This window comes from Balaenoptera physalus (assembly GCF_965194825.1).
Source record: "Balaenoptera physalus genome assembly, chromosome: Y".
NCBI classification, from domain to species: Eukaryota; Metazoa; Chordata; class Mammalia; order Artiodactyla; family Balaenopteridae; genus Balaenoptera; species Balaenoptera physalus.
The window spans coordinates 5,996,064-6,016,959 of NC_138904.1; the positions used below are offsets into that span (position 1 = coordinate 5,996,064).

At 45.1% G+C, this 20,896-nt stretch overlaps 1 protein-coding gene and 1 long non-coding RNA gene across 2 annotated transcripts in view; one reads left to right on the plus strand and one right to left on the minus strand.

The window, feature by feature from the left end:
• The window catches only part of LOC309653452, a 249,713-nt gene extending 237,618 nt beyond the window's left edge, over positions 1-12,095 (plus strand). Inside the window, exon 7 of the long non-coding RNA XR_014259171.1 lies at positions 11,652-12,095. This is a non-coding gene — a long non-coding RNA (uncharacterized lncRNA). The remainder of the gene's footprint in view (positions 1-11,651) is intronic.
• LOC309653432 (anosmin-1) overlaps positions 1-20,896 on the minus strand; it is a 189,743-nt gene that overhangs the window by 28,801 nt on the left and 140,046 nt on the right. The window contains exons 5-7 of the mRNA XM_082448098.1: positions 15,581-15,765; positions 13,034-13,163; positions 885-1,090 (exon numbers count right to left, since the gene is read on the minus strand). Of these exons, the coding sequence (XP_082304224.1) occupies positions 885-1,090; positions 13,034-13,163; positions 15,581-15,765 (521 nt within the window). The remainder of the gene's footprint in view (positions 1-884; positions 1,091-13,033; positions 13,164-15,580; positions 15,766-20,896) is intronic.

Consider the following 20,896-nt stretch of genomic DNA (forward strand, 5'->3'; position numbering starts at 1 on the left):
AATAAAAGCTGGAACTGTCAGAAAGTTTCTTGAAAATAAAGCCAAAACAGTATCACAGCTAAATATCAGTGATATGGACCTGTGGAGACATGTTTTATAATTCTCAATGGCACAGATATTGGAATCTTCAGTGCAAAAAAAAAAAAAAAAAAAAAAAGGTCTTGCTGTCCTTCTAAAGCACTTTCAAACATTTATTTATTTACGGAATTCGACCTTATGAATTAGGGGGAAAGGTGTTAAGTTTTATAACAACAAGATAAAGGAATGTGTACTAAAAGGACACTGAACACTCATTTTTATGCATTAAGCGTTCCATATGATGCAAAATGTTCAGTGTTATAGAGCTCTCATTGCATAAAACGGTTCAGTGAAGATTTTATTTCTCGGCCTGTGGAAAATAAGCCATTCCAAGTTCTTTTAATCAATAAGAAAAGTATATCGTCAAACGTGCATTTTCTAAACTGCTGTCGCACTGATTAGATTATAGATGGGAGCACCTCACAATACACAACTGAAAAGCCATGAACATTTACTCTTCAGTTTACAAGGATCTCTTCAGAAAAAAAGAGACCTAAATGTCAAGGACATTTTGAATTGTCTCCTTTTCAATGGCTAGGCAGGTAAGATGGAGACATTTTTGTTCCTCTGATTTCCGGAGTGGTGCCAGCCATGTGGATATGAGTAAGTCAACAGACTAAATTCAGCTGTTGTCACCTAAAACGTGCACGGCTAAACGGCTGGCGCGGTCCTCTGTTTTCCGAACTTCCTCGGTCACAGGGGGTGGATGGGAACCTTGTGGCTCAGCCGAGGCCGCTCTCACACCAGGTGCCCGAGTCCAAACACCGCTGCGAGGAGACGGGCCTCCTCCCCCGGCTCTCACTCACCCCACCCGTGGTCTTCCTCCTCCTCTTCTTCGTTGGCACCCGCGACTTGCCGCTGACCGTCCAGCTCCAGAACACTTTGTAGTGATGCACTGGGATGTCTGGTTCCCCGGGGAGATCCCAAACGATCGTCACAGCCACGCTTCCGTCACTGTGGATGGTGGAGTTTGCAAGCCGGAGGTTGGCTGGGGCCGGTGGTGCCGATGGATCTGAAATCCCAGGAGAAAGACACAAGGGCCCAAGATGACCACAAAAGCATCGTCTCTGTGCATGTAATGACTACAGGGTCGATGCAGGAAGACTGCCCTTGATATGGAGAATAGCTGAAGACAAGCACTAAGGAAGATCCCCTTCTTAAGCCTCAAATTGAAATACAGCCTATAGAACCGTAAGATCAATGTGTTTGGGCCATATTTGTAATCTAGGCATTTCCATACCACTACAACCCAGCCAAATTTTCATTGTACCGAAATTGATAAAGTTCTGTAAGACACGGTCAAATTCCATTTAGGTTGGTTGGCATTAAATAGGTCAGCAAAGTTGAAATGCCTTTGAAAATTCTGAAAAGAAAAGACAGAAATCTAGGACCAGCTCATTCGAGTAACTGCTTTCATCCGAGTGGTCCTGGAGCTTTAGATCCTTGAATCAAAAGTTAAGAGTGACATGAAAACATCAGCAAAAACAAACCTTTTTTTTTTTTTTATCCACATTACAAAGTGGATGACAGACGGGTAACATTTTTATAATTTCACCATTTCTAGTTTGTCGCATAAACCAAAACCGTCTCAGCTGTCAAGAGAGAGATTAGGTTCTGGAATGATTTCTCTACAAACCTCCATTTGAAATATATATACGAAGATGACTAAGTACGTGTAAAGCTGAGGGTCTTTCCTTCATTTTTTGCCACAAACTGAGCAAGTATAGATGCCGCTCACCACAAATGATTTACAGATGGTTTTGTTTTAAGACGCCTGCCCGGGAAAATGCTGTCAATAATTCTAATTATAATACCATCTGCATCAGAGGGGCAAAGAAGCTATACCTAGCTCCATCTAAATGAAGAAGACTGGGGGAAAATACCCATGTTTTTACTCTTGGGATGGTTTGTGTTTCGGGGATGATGGAAACATGAGTTATTTTTTAAAAATCTGTTGCTTTTCTGTAAGATAGATAAGTTCTGGAGGTGTGGTGGGCTGTGTAATTTTTGAAAGCTTTGTAGTTGCTTTCCTAGGCTAATGGCTCATCCAAAGCACATTACGTGACATGCTTGACCAAGGTGGTTCTCAAACAGTCACCATGAGGAACCCTCTGGGAGCGCCCAAGACTTATACTGAGGTACGCTGACTCAGTGAGTGCAGGTGTGGCCCATCGATGTATTCACGTGGAATATATATTTATGTTTTATGTAAAATACACACTTATGTAAAGCACGCACGTTACTCTGAAGTAGATGATCCGCAGGTCAGAAGCTGAACAGTCCTACAGCTGGTGGTGGCCAAGTAAAGGTGTAAACAGCCCTTGGCTCCCGCGAGGAGGGAAGTGCTGGGTCCTGTTATCACGGGCTCAGGAAGCACGGCCTTCCTTGCTCTGCTGCTTCTGCAGAGCCCCTGGGAGCCCCACTCTGGTCATCCCCACGGAGGCGCCACACACCTCACTGCTTTCACCTTCCATCATGGTCTCCGCTTGCCTCCACTCCCCACTGGCTGTCCCTCTGGTCCCTGGTCCCTCCTCAGCCTCCCCCTCCTGACCTCCCCATCCCACTGTCGCTAAGCGGGGAAGCATCCAGCCTCTGAACTCGGGGGCCTCTTGGCATCTATACCCAATCTCTAGAGATCTCACCAGTCACAGCTTTCAAAAGTCTTTGTGCGGATAACTCTCAAAGGTATGGCTTCAACACAGACTTTGCCCCTGAACTTGGATTCAAGTACTAAAGGGTCTTTGCATCAGCTACACTTGGAGGTCTCCGAGGCAGCCTGAAAGTAATGTGCCCAAGACCAAAGTCCCCCTCCCTCCCAGCCCCTGCTCCCCACCACACACACCCCGTCTCAGGAAACACAAATGCCTCTTTCCTGCTGCTCCCACCCCAAACCTCGAGGTCGTATACTTCTTCTGCTTTCATTCTGTGAGCTAGCAGTACCTTCAAAAATCTATCTGGAATCTTACTGTTTCCAGCCGAATAACACTGTGTGCCAAGCCTTTGTCTTTTCCCCCGATTACTGCAAAGGCCTCCGAGCCTTTCTCACCACGGCAGCTGGTGATTCTTTCCGACACAAGCTGAGGCTCCTCAGCCTGGAAGCTCTCGATGGCCTCCAGTCTCACTTAGAGCCAACGTGCTAGCCCGCTCCCCAAAGTCCTGTGCATTCTTACCACACACAACCTCCCAAACCTCCTTTCCTGTCCCCACCTGATCCTGCTGCCCTGGCCACGCTGGTTCCCATCTGATTACGTGGAGATGAAAACCAGGAGCTACTGAAGCTTTTCCACCGGTGTAGCCTAAACGCCTCCCTCCCTACCACCCCCACCCCCGCCCCGAGAGTCTTTACCTACTGCAGGTCGACCAGATGTCACCCTATTCAAAACAGTGACTTGTGCTTTCCTCCAAGCACCAGCAGAATTTCACCGTGATTTTCTCCTGCTTTGCTATTCTCCAAGACCCTTAAGATCAACCTCTGCGGGACGATTCAATCCTTAACCTACAGCAGGTTGCTGCAGACCTTTCTTACAGAAAGCTTGTTGGCAAGCTCATCATCACTTCAAAGCAAGAGAAAAATTACAATGTGTAAAGATAATTACAGCCATTCATGTTTTCAGTGATGCACCTGGATGTCTATACGCTGAAAATACGTAGTTATGTGAATTTTCCAGAGAGTCTAGGTTCACAGGAAAAGCTCAGAATCATCTCCTTTTCTAAAGAAATTCCAGGTTTAAGGAAGTCAACTAGTATTTGGTATTGCATCATTTCCTTAATCTACTTCATTCATTATACCATTTCTTACTGCCCTGGAAAAATTTCTCATACCTCAGATGTGATCATAATTCAGAATAACATCATCTAGTTTATGAAACATGATAAAATATGAAAACATAATTTATGACAATGGCATTAGGAAGTAATGCTTTCAAATAAATGAATTAGTAATATTTGCTTCACATTTTCTTAAAAGTAAGGCCCATTTGAGTACTCACAATACCAAGGTGGCGTACTCCCATTACCAACATGAGACACCCCCAATCTCCTTCTCCCCCAAAATAACCAGTTTTTAAAATTTTGAAGCCATAGGGGAATAGCAGAGGTTATCTGTTTATCGCCCCAATTATCCTCTGTAAATCAGCTACTGATTTATCTGTTTAGTCACTGAAGACTTCAGATGAGAGAGTCTGTCCTGTTTGTCTAATCTGAAGGATTTCATTCAGTCCCAACAAATTCCCAGATTGCTGTCATTCACTGCCTTGTGAAATGGTTCCCTACGGTGTGAAATCAAGTATATTCACTTTGTTGAAATATACAAAATCTTTTCTTTCAGTTTACATAATGTTTTAATTCTATTAAAACATTGAAATGTAGTTGGAAGCTTGTGGGAAAAATTATATGCATATAGCAACTCCACATTATGATAAAGCCCTAAGGGATTTTATAATTTATTTATATGACCTTTTAAAAAAAAAAAAAACTGGTAAGGATCTTAAGGGTTGGATAGGTAAAGTGACCTGCCCGAGGTCATTCACACCACTGGTGGCAGAGCCAGGCGTGAGAATGACAATGAGGGGACAAAGAGGGGTGTGAGGCCACAGCTCTACATCTGTTATGTGTCTCATCGTCATCATCATAACGATGGGCCCCTGTCTCTACAGAAAGTCAACATGTGAAGCCCTTTGCTGGGGAAAGCGCCCATTATAGTCTAGCACAGGGATTGAAAGCCTTTTTCTGTAAAGGGGCAGACAGTGAATATCAAGGCTTTGCAGACCACACAGTCTCTGCTGCAGCTAATCCACTCTGCTGCTGTAGCTTGAAAGGAGCTGCAGATAATATGGAAACAAATGAGTACGGCTCTGTGCTAGTGAAACGCTATCTGCAGAAACAGGCGGCAGGCCAAATATGCACCACAGGCCATGGACTGTCAACCCCTGAGCTAGAGTCTTTCCAAAGCAATGACACCATTTACTCTCTTGGAACTGGACATAGCACAGCTTATTTCCAATTTTATATGCATATGGTTGTACTTTGTTTTTTTAATGTTGGCATTTTGTTCCCATTTTGCAGATGAGGAAACTGAGGATCAGAGCATTTAATTCACTAGTTCAAGAGTGTAGGGGCAGAAGGCCAGAGGCACATCGCAAGACCAGAGCTCCCCTGACCCCTCCCTCTGAAGCTTAAATGAGAGCATTTCTCCCCCATCTCACTTCTCTTTCTGCTTCATCCACTCCCTCTTTTCAACCTTCCGAATTATCTGCAGAAACACAACTCACAAAGCAGAAAGCAAGTACACTTTCAAAGATAAATGTAATAGGAAGCCCGTATGAGCTCCTTTTACAGTTTGCATGATTTCTAGGGCAAGATATATTCAATGTTTAGCAGGAATATCCAACTTCAGCCTTGGAGAAAAATAGTTCCTTTTATTAACGATCATATGTAGTGCTTTTGGCAAAGGAAGATGGAACCTTTGGGTTTCAGCAGATAGATTTACGGTTTCATCTCTGAACCTTTTGTGACAAAGTAACAGGCACGGTGGAACAGCTTTACGCCCTTCGATGGGTAAAGTGCCAAATGAAATCACTCGTCACCCCTGGAGAAAGGCAGGCCTATTATCACACTGATGTGAACTCTCATGGGAAAGGAGCCCTTCCTGCCATCCCAGGAGAAAGCCCGTCACTTACTGTGAGGCAGGCGCCTCCACGTGTCCAGACGATCCTGTTGGTTAAACACGGAGACGCAGCCGCGCGTGTTAGCGCAACAGCAGAACGGGGTGCAAATGGCGGTAAAGAGAGAGACCTCTAGACGGTCACACTCAGTGAAGTGAGTCAGACAGGGGAAGGCAAGCATCATATGATACCACTTACACGTGGCATCGAAAATGTGGCACAAATGAGTCCATCGACACAACAGAGGCAGACTCACAGACAGAAAACAAACTTACGGGCACCAAAGGGGAAAGGCGGGGAGGGATAAATCAGGAGTTTGGGACCAGCAGATACACACCACTATGCATAAAACAGATAAACAGCAGGACCTACTGTGCAGCACAGGGAGCTAAACTCATCATCTTGTAATGACCTACAATAGAAAATAGTCTGAAAATATATATACTTGTAACTGAATCACTTTGCTGTACCCCTGAAACTAACACAATATTGTAAATTAACTCTACTTCAGTAAAAAAAGAGAGACCTTTATGAATACACAATCATGAACGAATATATATACGTATATATACATAGACACAGAGAGAGGAACAAGATATGCTTTAAGAGCATGAATGTTAATTTTATTACTTATTTGATTTCCTCAAAGGATGTCCAGGGAACAGACTTCCCATTTGAAATGCATCAGAGGACTGCCTCTTAGGTGTGGGGCGGTGATCAAGGGCAGTTAGATTTTTAAAGCAATGATATAACCAGTCACACGTTCTCCAGCTAATTAGTAGGTTAGTTCTGATGTTTAAACAGTTTTTTCTTTCTAGACACAGCAGTTGGAATAATTTTACTTCCCTCATTAACAAAAAGAAAAAAAAAAAAGAAAAGAAAGAAAAGAAAAGAAAAAAGAAGAAAGGAAAGAAAGAAAGAAAGAAAGAAAGAAAAGAAAGAAGGGAAGGAGGGAGGGAGGGAGGGAGGAAGGAAGGAAGGAAGAAAGAAACCCCCCTGCAGTATCTAGACACACAACAACTTAGGGAAGCTGCAGAAGCTGCACGGCAGGCGAATTCCCAGCTATTAAGTAGTTTCAGGACATACGCTCAGCACAGTGTTGCCCAGTGGAAGCGGCGCACAGAGCAGCTGCGTAGAAAGTCACGGGTCCCTGTGGAGCGACAGGGAGCTCTGTGACCACAGTGGAGTCTGCTGTCGCTTTCCTAGCACTCTGTAATGTACGCGTGGAATAACATCCCGTGTGATGCTTGTGCGCTGTGAAAACAATGTTGTCTGCTTTGCTTCTCCTTTTTAATGTATCCCGTACACATGGGGAAGTAAGGGGGAAAAGATGGATGGAAAACTCTGAATTTGGAAGGAAGTGAATATAGTAACTGTATTATGTACATTAGAAGACGTATTAGGTCAATGACAATGGAAGATGGATTTTTAAATTTTTCTTTATAAGACCTCTTAAAAGCACATTAATTCAGTGTTAAATGGATACTGACTAATCTCAAACAAATGTTTGCCTGCTTTTGGCAACACGCAAAAAAATGAATCCGGGTTTTGCTTAATATAATGCACAAAACTGTCCGTCTTCCTGCTTTCACTGCTGATGTCGACACATGGAAGTCTCTGTAGCACTTTGTTTCCCAAATTCAGTCAACTTGTAAGCAGTCACTTGTAACAGGAAGTAGTACTAGTAACGTATATTTCCAATACCAAGCACGCAGTATATGCACATTTTTTGCCCTGTCCATAAATATCAACCTGATCGAGAAAATGTTAAAGACCGGTGTATACCAAAGTATGTTTTCTGCTGGCAAGAGCGCCACTCTAAATTGATGCCTGCCGCTTTGGGGCGCTCTGTGGGTTAGCAGTCAGGGGCTTCTTCGTCAAAGAAGCGGACGGCAGTGTGAAACGGATCTGACGTTGGGAAGGGTGATGGCGGATTGGGGAGGGAAGAAAGCGAGCCTGGAAAGGCCTGTCTGTCTCCACTTACTAGTACGTCTGTCCCACATTTGGGAACACGGGGGCTCCTTTCATGATCTCGCAGAATTCCGTCCATCAGCCTCTTCATATCTTTATTTTAAACTATAATTCAAAATACATTAGACACTTCTGTAATGGGGATCTTGTAGATATTGAGTAAACCAACAGGTAGACAGCAGACGCTCTGGGGGTCCCACCCGTTCCCCTGTCCTGTGCTATTTCAGGGCACGTCCGCTCAGCTTGTAAACGCCCGCGCCTCTGTCTGCACCCAGAGCAGGTTCTGTGCACATGCAGGACACAGACGCCCAGGAGCAGCCCGCCTGCAACGCCCCAGTTCCCCGGAGGGCGAAGGGCTGCCCACAGTGGTAACTAGCGTGAGAACGCGCCTCTGTGTTCCGCCTTCCCTTGCCGGTCACCTTCCCCTCTCACCCCGCCCCTGCCCACCCAGCGTCCTGGATCCTTTCCTCTGTAAACCGCTTCCATGCGGAGCCTTAACTTGCAGGGGCGTCTGGGGATCGTGTCCCTGGTAGGTCATCTCCCACGTCAGGAGTCCCACGTGCAAATGCCCCTGTGATTCCACACGTATCTACACCTGTCTCCCCATGCTTCCTAGGGTTCACTCCTCATGCAACGGGACGGAAAAGTTTCCAAGACCCTAGGGTCTGGCAGGCTTGGTGCCCAGAAAAGCGAGCGCTTCATCCCAGGAGTAGCCTAGGAAGGCAATTCACCATGTGGAAGGGTTTCCATTTCCATTTTCTCCATTAAGAGACAAAAAGTAGAAAGGGACATTATACATTAGTCTGTTAAATTATCTGTAATTTTAGTTTTTAAGGTTGTAGCCAATTTTCCTTCTCAAGTACCAGGGAGAAAGACAGTATAGAGCATTTAAATAAGTAAATACAGAAATCACCTCAACCTTGGGGAGGGGGGTGGTTGGCAGGGGTTAGCAATAAAAATATCCAGAAACGGTATTCACCTGGAAAAGAAAAAGCCTGAAACTGACTTACCAATCTATGAGCAACTCAGAATTTTCTTATGGAAAATAGGTATTCTAAGGGGTTAGGATTAAGTTAAAGGGAGATATAGGAATTAAAGGGAAATTAACTGAGTAACCAATCTATTCGGGCAAACCACAGACTAGTAATTTCGTATTTAAAAGTAACCCGATGAAGAGTGGACCCCGCTCGCTGGAACTGGAGAAAGCCCTCGCACAGAAACGAAGACCCAACACACCCAAAAATAAATAAATTAATTAAAAGTAACCCGAAAGAAGAGAAAGACAAGAATTTTGGCTTTTCTGTGAGAATCAGGATGAATACCAGGCAGCAGGCCTAAACTAAATGATGCCCATTTTACCGAGTTTTTTTCTCGTCCTATTTAATTTTGCTTTTATTTTCAGAGGTGTTCGGGGAAGATGGAAAAGATCCTTGCCCCTTCCCTTGACCCAGCCTTAAAGGATCAAGTCTGGTCCCATATCCAAATTCAAATGCACTAGAAAATTGCCTACCCTTTGCACAGACAATTATTTTGGAAGCACTATTTCTTTCTTAAAGTAATTTTAAACCACTAGAAGACGTACAACTGGTACAGTGTCAGTTGGTTCTGGAGCCCGGCGGGCCTAAGTGGGCTTTTAATTAAATGAAAATGCACCGTTTTTGGAAGCGCTGCAGTGACCGTTAAAATGGGGTGCTATTTCCTTTTACAAACCACACCGCACATCCATCCTTCCATCCGTCCCAAGGCGAGGAGCATTCCAGACTTCGGTCCTTGTGGTCTGCAAACCAGAAACGTGTGTGCGGCGGTCATCACAGATCCTGTGGTGGTCTCAGGGGAGGTGCATGACAGAATGGGGCTGGGGGCGAGGGGATAACAGACCTGCTTGACGGCTGAAGGCATTGCCAGGATGGTCCACCTCGTCTCTCCCCATCTTACTCCACTGCATTTACAAACATACAAAAGTGCTTGCTGGGGAAAAAAATGTAACAATCTTATTGAACTATCATTTATATACCATACAGCTCACTCAAGTGTGCAAGCAGTGATCTCTAGTGTTTACTAAGTTGTGTGACCATCGCCACCATCCATCTTAGAAGGATTCCGCTACCCCATTAAGAGCCTCCCTGCCCTGCTGGGGAAATTTTAAGGTAGAAACAAAGCTATTTTTGTGTCTTCAGCTTCTCCTTTGATTACTCGTGTTTCCAGCATGTCCAGGGTCCTTCACCTGGGTACATCCACCCCTCAGAAAAGCCCGTGAGCAGGAAAGGCCCTAAAACACGGCAGTCATACTGGCTGGGCAAGGATTACTCCTCTTCTTGAAATATGTGCATCCCCCCAAAGGAAGAAAAGAGTCTTCCCCTGAAACACCCTCTTGTCTCGGTCATCTCTGTTTCAGTCACTGGCAACACCAACCTCTCAGCAGTTCCAGACCAAAGAGCCTGGAGTCCTTTCCTACAGGCCACGGGTAAATCCCCAAAGCCTATCAGAGTCACCTTTCCACATGTGCTCCCCGGCCAGCTCACTTCTGCCTTTGTCCAAGTTACTGTCACCTTTCGTTACGGCTGTTGCGTCACTGGTTTGCTGTACTTTTTCGATCCACATATAGACGACAACATACAGCGCTCGTCTTCCTCTGTCTGGCTCTCTTCTCTCAGCACGGCGCCCTCCAGGCTACCATCATCTTGGAGCAGGAATACTGCACCGGCGCTCCGTACCATGACCCTGGAGACCCAGCACGCCCGGCCCCTCCTTCCTCTCAGTCTGCACCCTTCTCTGCTCCACCCCCTGGAACCAGAAGGCTCTTCCATCGGAGGGTGCAAGGCCAGCCCTTCACTCCTTTACACGGCATCTCTTCTGTGGCCGCCCTCCCCGAAATAGTAAGAAACAAAAACACCCCCTTCCCCACAGCTCCTGGGTCTATTCTTTATTTTTCGCACTGTCAGTTATCACTCTGTACCCTAGTATATGAGAGTATTTTATGTATTGATCTTGTTTACTGTTTCCTCTCGCCCCCAATTAGAGTGAATCCGTGTGTGTGTGTGTGTGTGTGTGTGTGTGTGTGTGTGTCTTCCACAAGAGCAGACATTTTTGTCTTTTCTTTTACTTGTTACCTCAGTGCCTAGCACAGTGCCTGACGCAGAGCAGGTGCTCAACAAACATTTGTTAAATAAAAAAGGGAATGAAACGTGAGTGATAAAACGAGACCCCAAACACTTTATTTCTACCTTAAAATTCTCCCAGCAAGGCAGGGAGGTCCCTGGAGGATTCTAAAACGGTATAAAGGATACTTGCACGACTTTATGGTAAGTACTAAAAATCACTGGCTAGCACACTTAAGAGGAGTGAATCTTATGCTATGTAAATTATATTTCAATAAGGTTGTTAAAAATTATTTTCCCAGTAAGACACATTTCTATGCTTGATGAGAACTGACTAAGGTGAGGGAAGACGGGGTACCACCTTGTAAATGGTGACGTATCCTTAGCCATATCTTGGAGGAAATGCTTTCAACTGTTTAGTGGGTCTGTTATATTCCTATCATTCTGTGGTGCATCTTCAGTGAAAACAGTAGAATCTACCATAAATTCTGGGCATATATTTTTGGTTTCAGAAGTGCAAGAACTGAAGTCTGGAATGCTGAATGCTGGGCATATTTGTAAAACCAAGAAACAGAACAATTTAATGGTGACTCCAAGGTTTCCCAAAAATGGTGCACTTTCCTTCAACAAAAGCCCGTTTCAGTTTGAGGGATGCCGCTCTAATTGTAGACGTATGCGGTCCTCAGCCGTGTAGGAAGGGCTGGGGCACATGGCCTTGCTCCTTCCCCAGAATGGACGCCTCTTTGGTGGTTGGCAGCAACCGGCCCGGCCCTGGGGACTGTCACAGGACCTCTGCCCAGACCCCGTCCGTCTCTGAAAGGGATTCCACCTCTGTGTGCAGAGGCTGGGAGCTGCTCTGCCTCCTGTCTGGACATGCAGCCACGATCTGAGAGCGCCAGACCCCAATCCTGCCGGCAAGGGAGCAGATGGGAACACACGGTGACCGCAGCACGCCTGGACCGCATCTGAACTGCCAGAGTCAAGGTGAAGACTTCTGGAACCCTGTACCGATCCTTGCCTCTGAACCCACTGCTAATGATTTATCCCCACGGCCTCTCTCAGTCCTCAGACCACGTGGAGACAGTCCTCAGACACGGATGGTCTGATGTCTGTATTTTATTTCATTTTCGGACCTGCTTGGTGTATTTGCCTCGGGCTTGGCGGGGGTGTGGGGTGCACCTTTCTTTTCTTAAAAGGACTTTTTAAAAGAAAGACTTAAAAATCTACAACATACACTGTAATTGAATTCAAATACTAAATTGATCTGGTTGCAAGGTTTTCACTTGAGACCTATGATTATGCAGAGAAAGGTGTGGCAATATTATCTAGTGAGAAACGGACAGACTACGGAAACATACCTTTTACCCAAAATGGAACGGAAATTGCAAGTTATAGCAGCCAGTTCAAACCTTCCCGTTTCGAAAGACATGACTGATGTTACCAGTGTCACACTATTCATTAATATCATAATGTATGCTTAAAATAAACTTAAACGAGCTCCCTAAGAGGATAACTGCTGACTAGTAAGGGAATAACCTGACGAATCTCTGTCCATGAAACGGGCCCTCACTGATTATTAGCCAAGCAGATGTATCATTAATTCAGAACACACACAGCCATCTCAACACAACTGGAGAAATAAACACGGAGCTATTATTAATATCCAGTCAAATGATGTCCTCCCACTATCACAGACTAAACTAACCACAAATGTAATATAGTTAGTATTCATCGGATCCCACAGAGGTTTTAAAATAGCATTGAAGTAGGAACTGAACAAAATGATAGCCATGATAAAGTGACTCGGGAGGGATTTAAATTCTGCCTCTTATGAAACAAAAGAGATTAATTCACACTCAGTATAGCAATTGTTGCAAGAAACCTGCATAGTCTGATGTGGCAGAAACTAAACCTTTCTGTCCAAAAATTAATTGAATGGTGCTTGACTCAGAATATATTGAGAGAGCCAACGGAAGTGGATCATGGCAAACCATGACTTCAGAGCTGAGAAAACCCCATCACACTATCTTCTGCAGTCCCTCAGAGGTAAAAGCCCAGGGACGGTCCTCATCATAAATTCGCCAGCACCTTCAGACCCATGTGGTCCCATTTGCTAAGCACAGCACAGCCCCCTGTTGGCCAACCACACACAAGAACCTGGAGGTGAGATGCATGTGCCCCCGTGGCGAGTTGGGCACAGCGGGGCAGGCAAGCGACACTGACCTCTGGAGGAGCGGAAGTGTTTGCTGGGGGCGGTGAAGCCTCGGGTCCCGTGCACATTCACGGCCGCCACTCGGAACTGGTACCACCTGCTGGGCCGTACGTCGGTCAGTTGGACCCGCTCATCCGTGGTCTGAGGGGAAAGTCACAGAGCACAGAGAACCCCTTTATCCTGACGTGCCCATCAGGTCTGGTTTAGAAACACACGCACTCATCAGCCCATGCAACACAGCCTTGCCCTCCCCTCCCCTCCTGGAGGAGGGCAGCCCATCCTGCTCGGGTACGGGAAGGGCTGTCGGGGACCAAGGAATGCCTAGGGAAGGTTCCAACTGCTTGACTCCATTCACAGGTATTTCACCTCAAAGAGTTAATAAAGCTCCCTGAAAGTCAAAATCTCGTGACAAATGCTTGGGCTGTTTTAAAATCTGGTGACTAAATACAGCATTGGAGAGATTTCATCAATAAATTATACATATGAATGAATAAATACATGAAGTAATCATTACAGTATAGAGAAAATGAAATCAGCTTTAGTTTATAGAAGGGAAATGCCTCCTACTTGCGTGCCAAATATAATTTTGGAAGTATGTATGTGAACCCACACACTTAAATTCTGGAAGTACATTGCAACCCAAGACTTTTTTGTTTAATTTGAGTAAATCATGTAAGATCTGCAAAGAGTCGTGTTCCTGAAGGGTGAGGTATATTTCGTCCAATAAAAGGTCCACAGAAGAAAACTGGACAATGGGACAGCTCCACAGGTCTTGCTGTCCCTACAGCTACGTCCCAAGATATAAAACAACTTGAGCATCTTCCCACTGCCCTCCTCTTCATCAAACAGGGCAATATGCCTGCTTCCAGCAATGTCCTAGGGTAGACGTGAAACCTTGGCCTTGACTCCAAGGGATAAACGCCCGAGTTCTATGCCCTCATCCGTGCCAAGTGCTGAGCTCAGCTTGGCGCTCAGTGGATAAAACTGGGAAACAGAACTGAATTGAAACCCTCCTAAACCTGAGTTTATAATAACTTTTGAAAAGGATCGTCATGTGTACTTTAACATTCGAAAGAAGCTAAGCATTTCCGAGATCAAAGGAAGAAGATGATCTCAAACGTGGCTTTCTACCTCGTTTGGCAGAATTTAAGACAACATTTTCATTGACTTGTTTGTCTAGTTTTAACCTTCGATTTAAGGAACTAAAGCCAGCATGCTAGCCACAGCATTTAGCAGACAGAGAAAGGAAGCGTTACATGTGGTATTAACTAGTGAAAACAGTAATAATAACAGAAATGATAGTGCAAGGTCTTTCCTCTCTCCGAATAAGAGGATATGAAAGAGAAGGGCTTATCATCAGTTACTTTCATAAATCTTCAAATTTATAATTTGGAAATATTTGGAAATTGCATAATTTGGAAAAGTTACAAATGATACTGTAGCACTGTTTAAGGGAGAATGCCATGTAAACCAAATATAACTTTAGGCTGTATTCTGAACATCTTTATGTTTTGTTAAAGCACAATTTTTTAGCAAAATAGGTATGGAAGAGAATTGCTAAATTTATCTGACCAGTGTTTTTTTCCCCCTAATTTAAGCTGTTTCTCTTAACATCACATTTCTCATTGATTTGGGTGGTATTTAAATGATTTTAGTGTTTATCCTGTCTGAGATTCTACTGTTGCAAAAGGGACCAAATTCTTCTTCTAAACACCTGAATACTGAAATGTATTTTATATTTACTGAAAAAAAATCATGGGAATCTTGTCCTTGGAGAGAAAAATGACCTGATCAACTTCAGGAGAGAATTTTCCCCTATGGACCTACATGTAGAGAAGGCATTTTAGTTGCTGAAAAGCATGAAGCAGTTGCATATTGAGAATTTATTCTTTTCTCCATCCGTGGCGTCTGCTTGCAGCTGGTAGTCCATTTAACAGCTCTTAAAAAGAAAGAAAATATTTTGCTTTTCACATCCACAAGACAGAGGAGGAAAAGCACTGAGCAGATAAACTCCAGGAGGGCTGCCATCCAGGTGGCCTACCAGTTGGTAAGCTGACCGAGAAGAAGAAAGCACTTAAGGGAGATTGATGAGCTGCTGGCCGCTTCCCACTAAGTAGTTTTGTGACATCAAATTTTCTTCCTCCCGCCACGAAAGTCCCATGCGGAATAGAGGCTTAAATGTAGGAGAAATAGAGGAGAAGTCATTGAGATGATCAAACAGCACGCTGACTAGTCCTGCGGGTGTTGCACTTCCCTCACTCTAGCCGGTTTTAAGTTTATCTCAAGGAAGTGTAGTTCTCGGAATAAATGTGAACGCTCATTAGAAAACCGTCTCCCTTCCACGTGCGCTGTGAACACATGAAGCCAAGTTTCTCGTGGTAGCCGGTTATACCTACAGAGCCCATCCCGTCTTCCGCCAACATGCAGGGCACGTCCACCTTGGATTATGTGATGTCGGCGCTCAGGTTGTTTTGACCGAGGCACAGCAAGCTAAGTTTCTCTCTGTAGGCGAAGGAGACACTACCTCAGGGGGAAAACAAAGCCTATGAAGCACTAACCTGGGCTACCGTCTGCCAATGCGTGGCGTCGTCTTCACTAGGATGGATTCCGTAATTCCATCTTCTTTGTACCACGTAGATCACAGGCTCAATTGAAATATTGAATTTTGAGGACCACTTAATCTCCAGCTGCCCGGACTGCAGTTCTGTGAATCGTAACTCCTTCCTGGGCTTCAGGGGGACACCTGAAACAGAACCGCGCCCGTTAAAACAGCCTGTGTGTGACTCGGAGTGCGGTGAAAGTTGAGGAAGAAAATCTACGGAAGAGACAAATCTCATCTCATGACAACGGATGCTCTATTTCCTTTCTTAAAAGCAGCTTCTCCCTATCAGGGGTTCACATTTGAAATCTCCTGACACTAAGTTCAGTTTCACTTTCCCAGTTTTTTAGAAGGTCTAAGCTGATTCCTGATTCTGAACAAGGTAACCTCTGGAGCGACTCTTTCATGTGTGTTCTTCCAAGTAAATCCTGTCACCAAGCTGCAGCACCGGAGGCTAACCCGGAGCCCACACGAGGCGACAGTCGTGAGGAGTCTTGAGTCCTTTTTCCCACGTAACGCGCTCCGTCTCTGCTGATAGATCCTAGGGTCCTTAAAACACGGTTCTCAAGTTTCCTCTCCTCTCTATCTGAGCGAGTTTTCCTTTTAAGGAAAACATTATAAAGCCCAATCCTCTCATGTGGTCAAATCTTACAAGAATGGTTTCCAAAGCATGGGTCTCGTGGATTCCCCAACTGATTGCTGGGCCTCTGCCCTATTGACTTACTGTCTAAAATTGGAAAAAGATGAATTTATAATGTTTGGTTTTGGCATGAGTGAGTGCCTGGCTTCAGAAGTCCCTCACAGGTGCCTCATTGGAAAGTAGTTCATCATTTTGATTTCTTTTTCCCCCTACAGCGCATGCAAGTTGCCTGGTAACTGAAAGATTTAAGAACCACGGTTCAAAATAGCAGCCGTTATGGAAAGGGAGTTTTAAAACAAATTTATAATACTAAGAGGATATATGAAACTAACTGAATTAGGTAGTCTATGGCATCATGATGTTCAATGCCATCCAAACCAAGAACACCAGTTGCATTAAAATCATTCTCTGCTGAGAATGAGCATTTGCCTAAGGCACTGACAACTGACCATTTGAAATGGTTAATTCAGAATGCTGCATTTATTTTTCCATTTCTTAAGTTTAAACTGAGAAAACTAGAAAATGTGCAAATACAAAATATAAGCTCTGATGCATGTTAGTGATGTGGCTGAATTCAACTCATTTCATTTTGATCTTAATCCAAGCCAAATCTTGTGTTGGGAAATTTTAAAGTCATTAAACACTGAGGAGGACAGAGTCGGATAATTTTAAAACGGCATATGTATATCTGCTCAAAAGCTCACTGACTCTCTTAAAAACTATTTTCTAGGGCTTCCCTGGTGGCGCAGTGGTTAAGAATCCACCTGCCAATGCGGAGGACATGGGTTGGAGCCCTGGTCCGGGAAGATCCCACATGCCGCGGAGCAAATAAGCCCGTGCGCCACAACTACTGAGCCTGCACCCTAGAGCCCGTGAGCCACAACTACTGAGCCCACGCACCACAACTACTGAAGCCCGTGCGCCTAGAGCCTGTGCTCTGCAACAAGAGAAGCCACCGCAATGAGAAGCCCGCGCACCGCAACGAAGAGTAAGCCCCCGCTCGCCACAACTAGAGAAAGCCCACGTGCAGCGACGAAGACCCAATGCAGCCAAAAGTAAATAAAATAAAAATAAAATAAAATTTAAAAAATACCAAAAAGCTATTTTCTAAGCAACCACAGTCACCGCCCCTATTGCATTCTCCATGTTGATTTGCTGGCGGGTTGTATCTGTACGTTGCCCTTCACTTTGCCATAAAGTTGTCTCATGTGATCCTTGCTGTGACCTCATCAAGTGGGTGAAGGGTGAAGTAGCTACATTTCGAGTACCAGGGAATTGAGTCTGAGGAAGATTAAATAAATTGCCTGGAGCTATGACCCATCTCCGGTTTCTCTCTGAATTTTCTGTCACATTTTGGGTTAGGAAAAGCCACTTAGAAAGGTAGAGAAAAGAAGTGGTTTCCGTAGCTCTGCAAGTCTGTTGGACATTGTGATTCTAACGTCCTTGAAGCTCCTGGTTGATGTGGGACTTCCCTCCTAGACTTTGCTCCTGCTGTGCCCCTGCAAGAGTCTTTTTCAAGCTCATGTCAGAAACTTCTTGGTGCATAACCTTACACTTATGCTTTCATGCCTAGAATATTTCTGCAGAGCGAGTGATTCTCACATCTACCCCCAGTCCCTCTCTGGGCTGCAGGACCTCATCCACCTGCACAAGTCCCCTCTCAAATGCCTCTCCCCGGATACGCCCCTCCTCCTGAGATGTAGGTCTTCATGACATCTCTAGGCTCTTGGACATCGAAGGGTTCCCAGAACCTTTTGTCTTGTGCTTACGCCTACCAACATCCTGTTGTTTTACTGCAGAGCATAATTTCAGGAACCCCTCAGTCATCCTGTCTCCATGGTGACCACCTGTTTTAGGCACTTTCCTCTCCTGTCTGGACCCTCACCATATCCTCTAACCCATCTCCCTGCAAGCCAATCTCTTTTCTCTAATTCCCTCTTCACCGTATTTCTGGTTATTTTCCTCAGGTGGAGGAGAGAGGCTCTCCTTCTCCTTCTCAGAATGTTCAAGTGCATCCGTTTTCTACAGAAGGGAGGGAAACGTCTCTGCATCTCACTCGAGGCATCCATCTTCACCACCGTCTACCAGTCATCTTTCAGTTGATCTCATGGTACATTTTGCGCGTCTGTCACACACGCTGCCTTCACACCCAGCTTTCCCACAAACACACTGCCAGGCACTCCCTGCTACCATGGCCTGTTCATGGTGTTTCCTTCACTCTGAGATCTCTGTCCTTCTATTTTCTGACCACAGACCCTGGAATACTTCCAGGCTCAGTCCAAATGCCACCCTTCGGAGCCACTCTCCCTAAAGCTCCCAATCGGAAATAAAGGCTCCATTCTTCTGCCAGCTCTTCAGCATTTAACCTGTAAGTGTCGAAGTGCACTTAACTGCCTCTTTCCACAGCCAGCGCATTTAATGATGTCTGTCTTCCCCACAAAGCTAAAGCCCCAGAGGTCAAGAACCATGTCTCCTCAATTCCCACATCACAATGTCCTCGTAGAGAGCTCTCTGCAAGAGCAAATGGCCCGGAACTGTTCACTGAAGAAACAGCCCAACCCGCTTTCTTATTCTTCTCTCAAGAATACACCTGGGGACGTAAGAGGACTCGGAACATTTACACACATCTTTGTGACAATGGTAAACCCCTCTCCGCTTGAGAGTCACGGAGGGGAAGGAGAAGACTTATCGCAGGCGCCCGGTGCCACCTTCTCTGGCGTGTGTATCCTTTCAAGGAGCTCTCATCTCCTTTTCTGTCAAGGCCAAGCATTCCTTTACTTACTATTTAAAGAGAAGATGGCTGGTTAGTTCCTGAACCTCACAGAGCACTTTCTCTGAGAGCGCTGTCTTGGCTCTCCATGTGTACTCCTCTAGCGTAAACGCAGCTACGGTAAATCCTCAAGTCACTGCAGCACCCTGAACTCGTCAGCAGCAGAGCTGCATCCGCACCCCATGCTCTGAGGCTTCAGTCTTGAAGATCATTCAACTACCAAGAGCTTTCCTGCAACATGATGCGCGTCAGGGCACTGTCAGTTCAAATTCCTTCATTTAAGAATCTCTTTAATTATGATGTGCAATGGCCTTGCAGTTTGCCTTTTAAGAGACGGTCCATCTGGTTTGCATTAGGGTCAGCTGGCTCCCCTGACTGGGGGTAACTGCAGCCCTTGGCTGTAACTGTGTGCAGATGGGGCCCAGCCCTGGACCCTCAGCCCTCACGTCAGTCCTTTTACAGTCCTCGCGAGCTCACCCAGCATCCCGGCTGCATACCAGATGCAGAGGATGGATCTGTCCTCAGTGTGGTTTTTATTACGTAAATGACTAGGATCTTTATTTTTTAGTATTTTTGAACGTATTAGTCATCTTGAAATCTAAACTATTCTGTTAAAAACTTCATAAATCCTATCATATAACATCCCACAATATATGACAATATCAGTGCATTTTTTTTTTCTTTAAAACATAACAAGTATTTTGGTGAAATCAAAGGAACAGAAACCCAACGCTTCAAAAAATGTTGAAACTATATGATAGAAAACTCAATAAAGACAGACCATCAGCAGTTGCAAATAACCATAAGACCTGACTATTCATATAAATATACTTGTCACAAGTCTAGGTATGAAAATGCAGCAAGATATTGTGTTCCGGGCTTTCCTGGTGGCACGGTGATTAAGAATCTGACTGCCAATGCAGGGAACACAGGTTCGAGCCCTGGTCCAGGAAGATCCCACATGCCGCGGAGCAGCTAAGCCCGTGAGCCACAACTACTGAAGCCCAAGCACTACAACCACTGAAGCCTGCATGCCTAGAGCCTGTGCTCTGCAACGAGAAGCCACCACAATGAGAAGCCCATGCACTGCAACGAAGAGTAGCCCCCGCTTGCCGCAACTAGAGAAAGCCCATGCACAGCAACAAAGACCCAACGCAGCCAAAAATAAATAAAATAAAATAAAAATAAAAATAAAAAAAGATATTCTGGGGCTGCTTCCCTGGGGGCGCAGTGGTTAAGAATCCACCTGCCAACGCAGGGGACACGGGTTCGAGCCCTGGTCCGGGAAGATCCCACATGCCGCGGAGCAACTAAGCCCCTATGCCACAACTCCTGAGTCTGTGCTCTAGAGCCCGTGAGCCACAACTACTGAGCCCACGTGCCACAACTACTGAAGCCCACACGCCCTGGAGCCCGTGCTCCGCAACAAGAGAAGCCACCGCAATGAGAAGCCCGTGCACCGCAACGAAGAGTAGTCCCTGCTCACCGCAACTAGAGAAAGCCCACGCGCAGCAATGAAGACCCAGCGCAGCCAAAAATAAATAAATAAAATAAATTAAAAAAAAAAAAGATATTGTGTTCCAGGGATAATATCTCTCATAAAGACAACTGTACTCAAGGAATTTGTGTTTACATCACATTAAGGCACTCAGTCACTATATTCAAAATGTGAAAAGTTAATTTGTGAAAAGCGGCCCATCTCTAAAATCCTGAGGTTTATATATTTCAAATACTAAGAGATTCATGGAAATAGTAAATCAACTCCATCATCACATCAGATCTTTTTGGGAAGAAACAAACTGATATAGGGTTAATTCCTGGTTAGCACCTAGTAAAGGAAAATGAGTGCTGTATCACGGCCACCT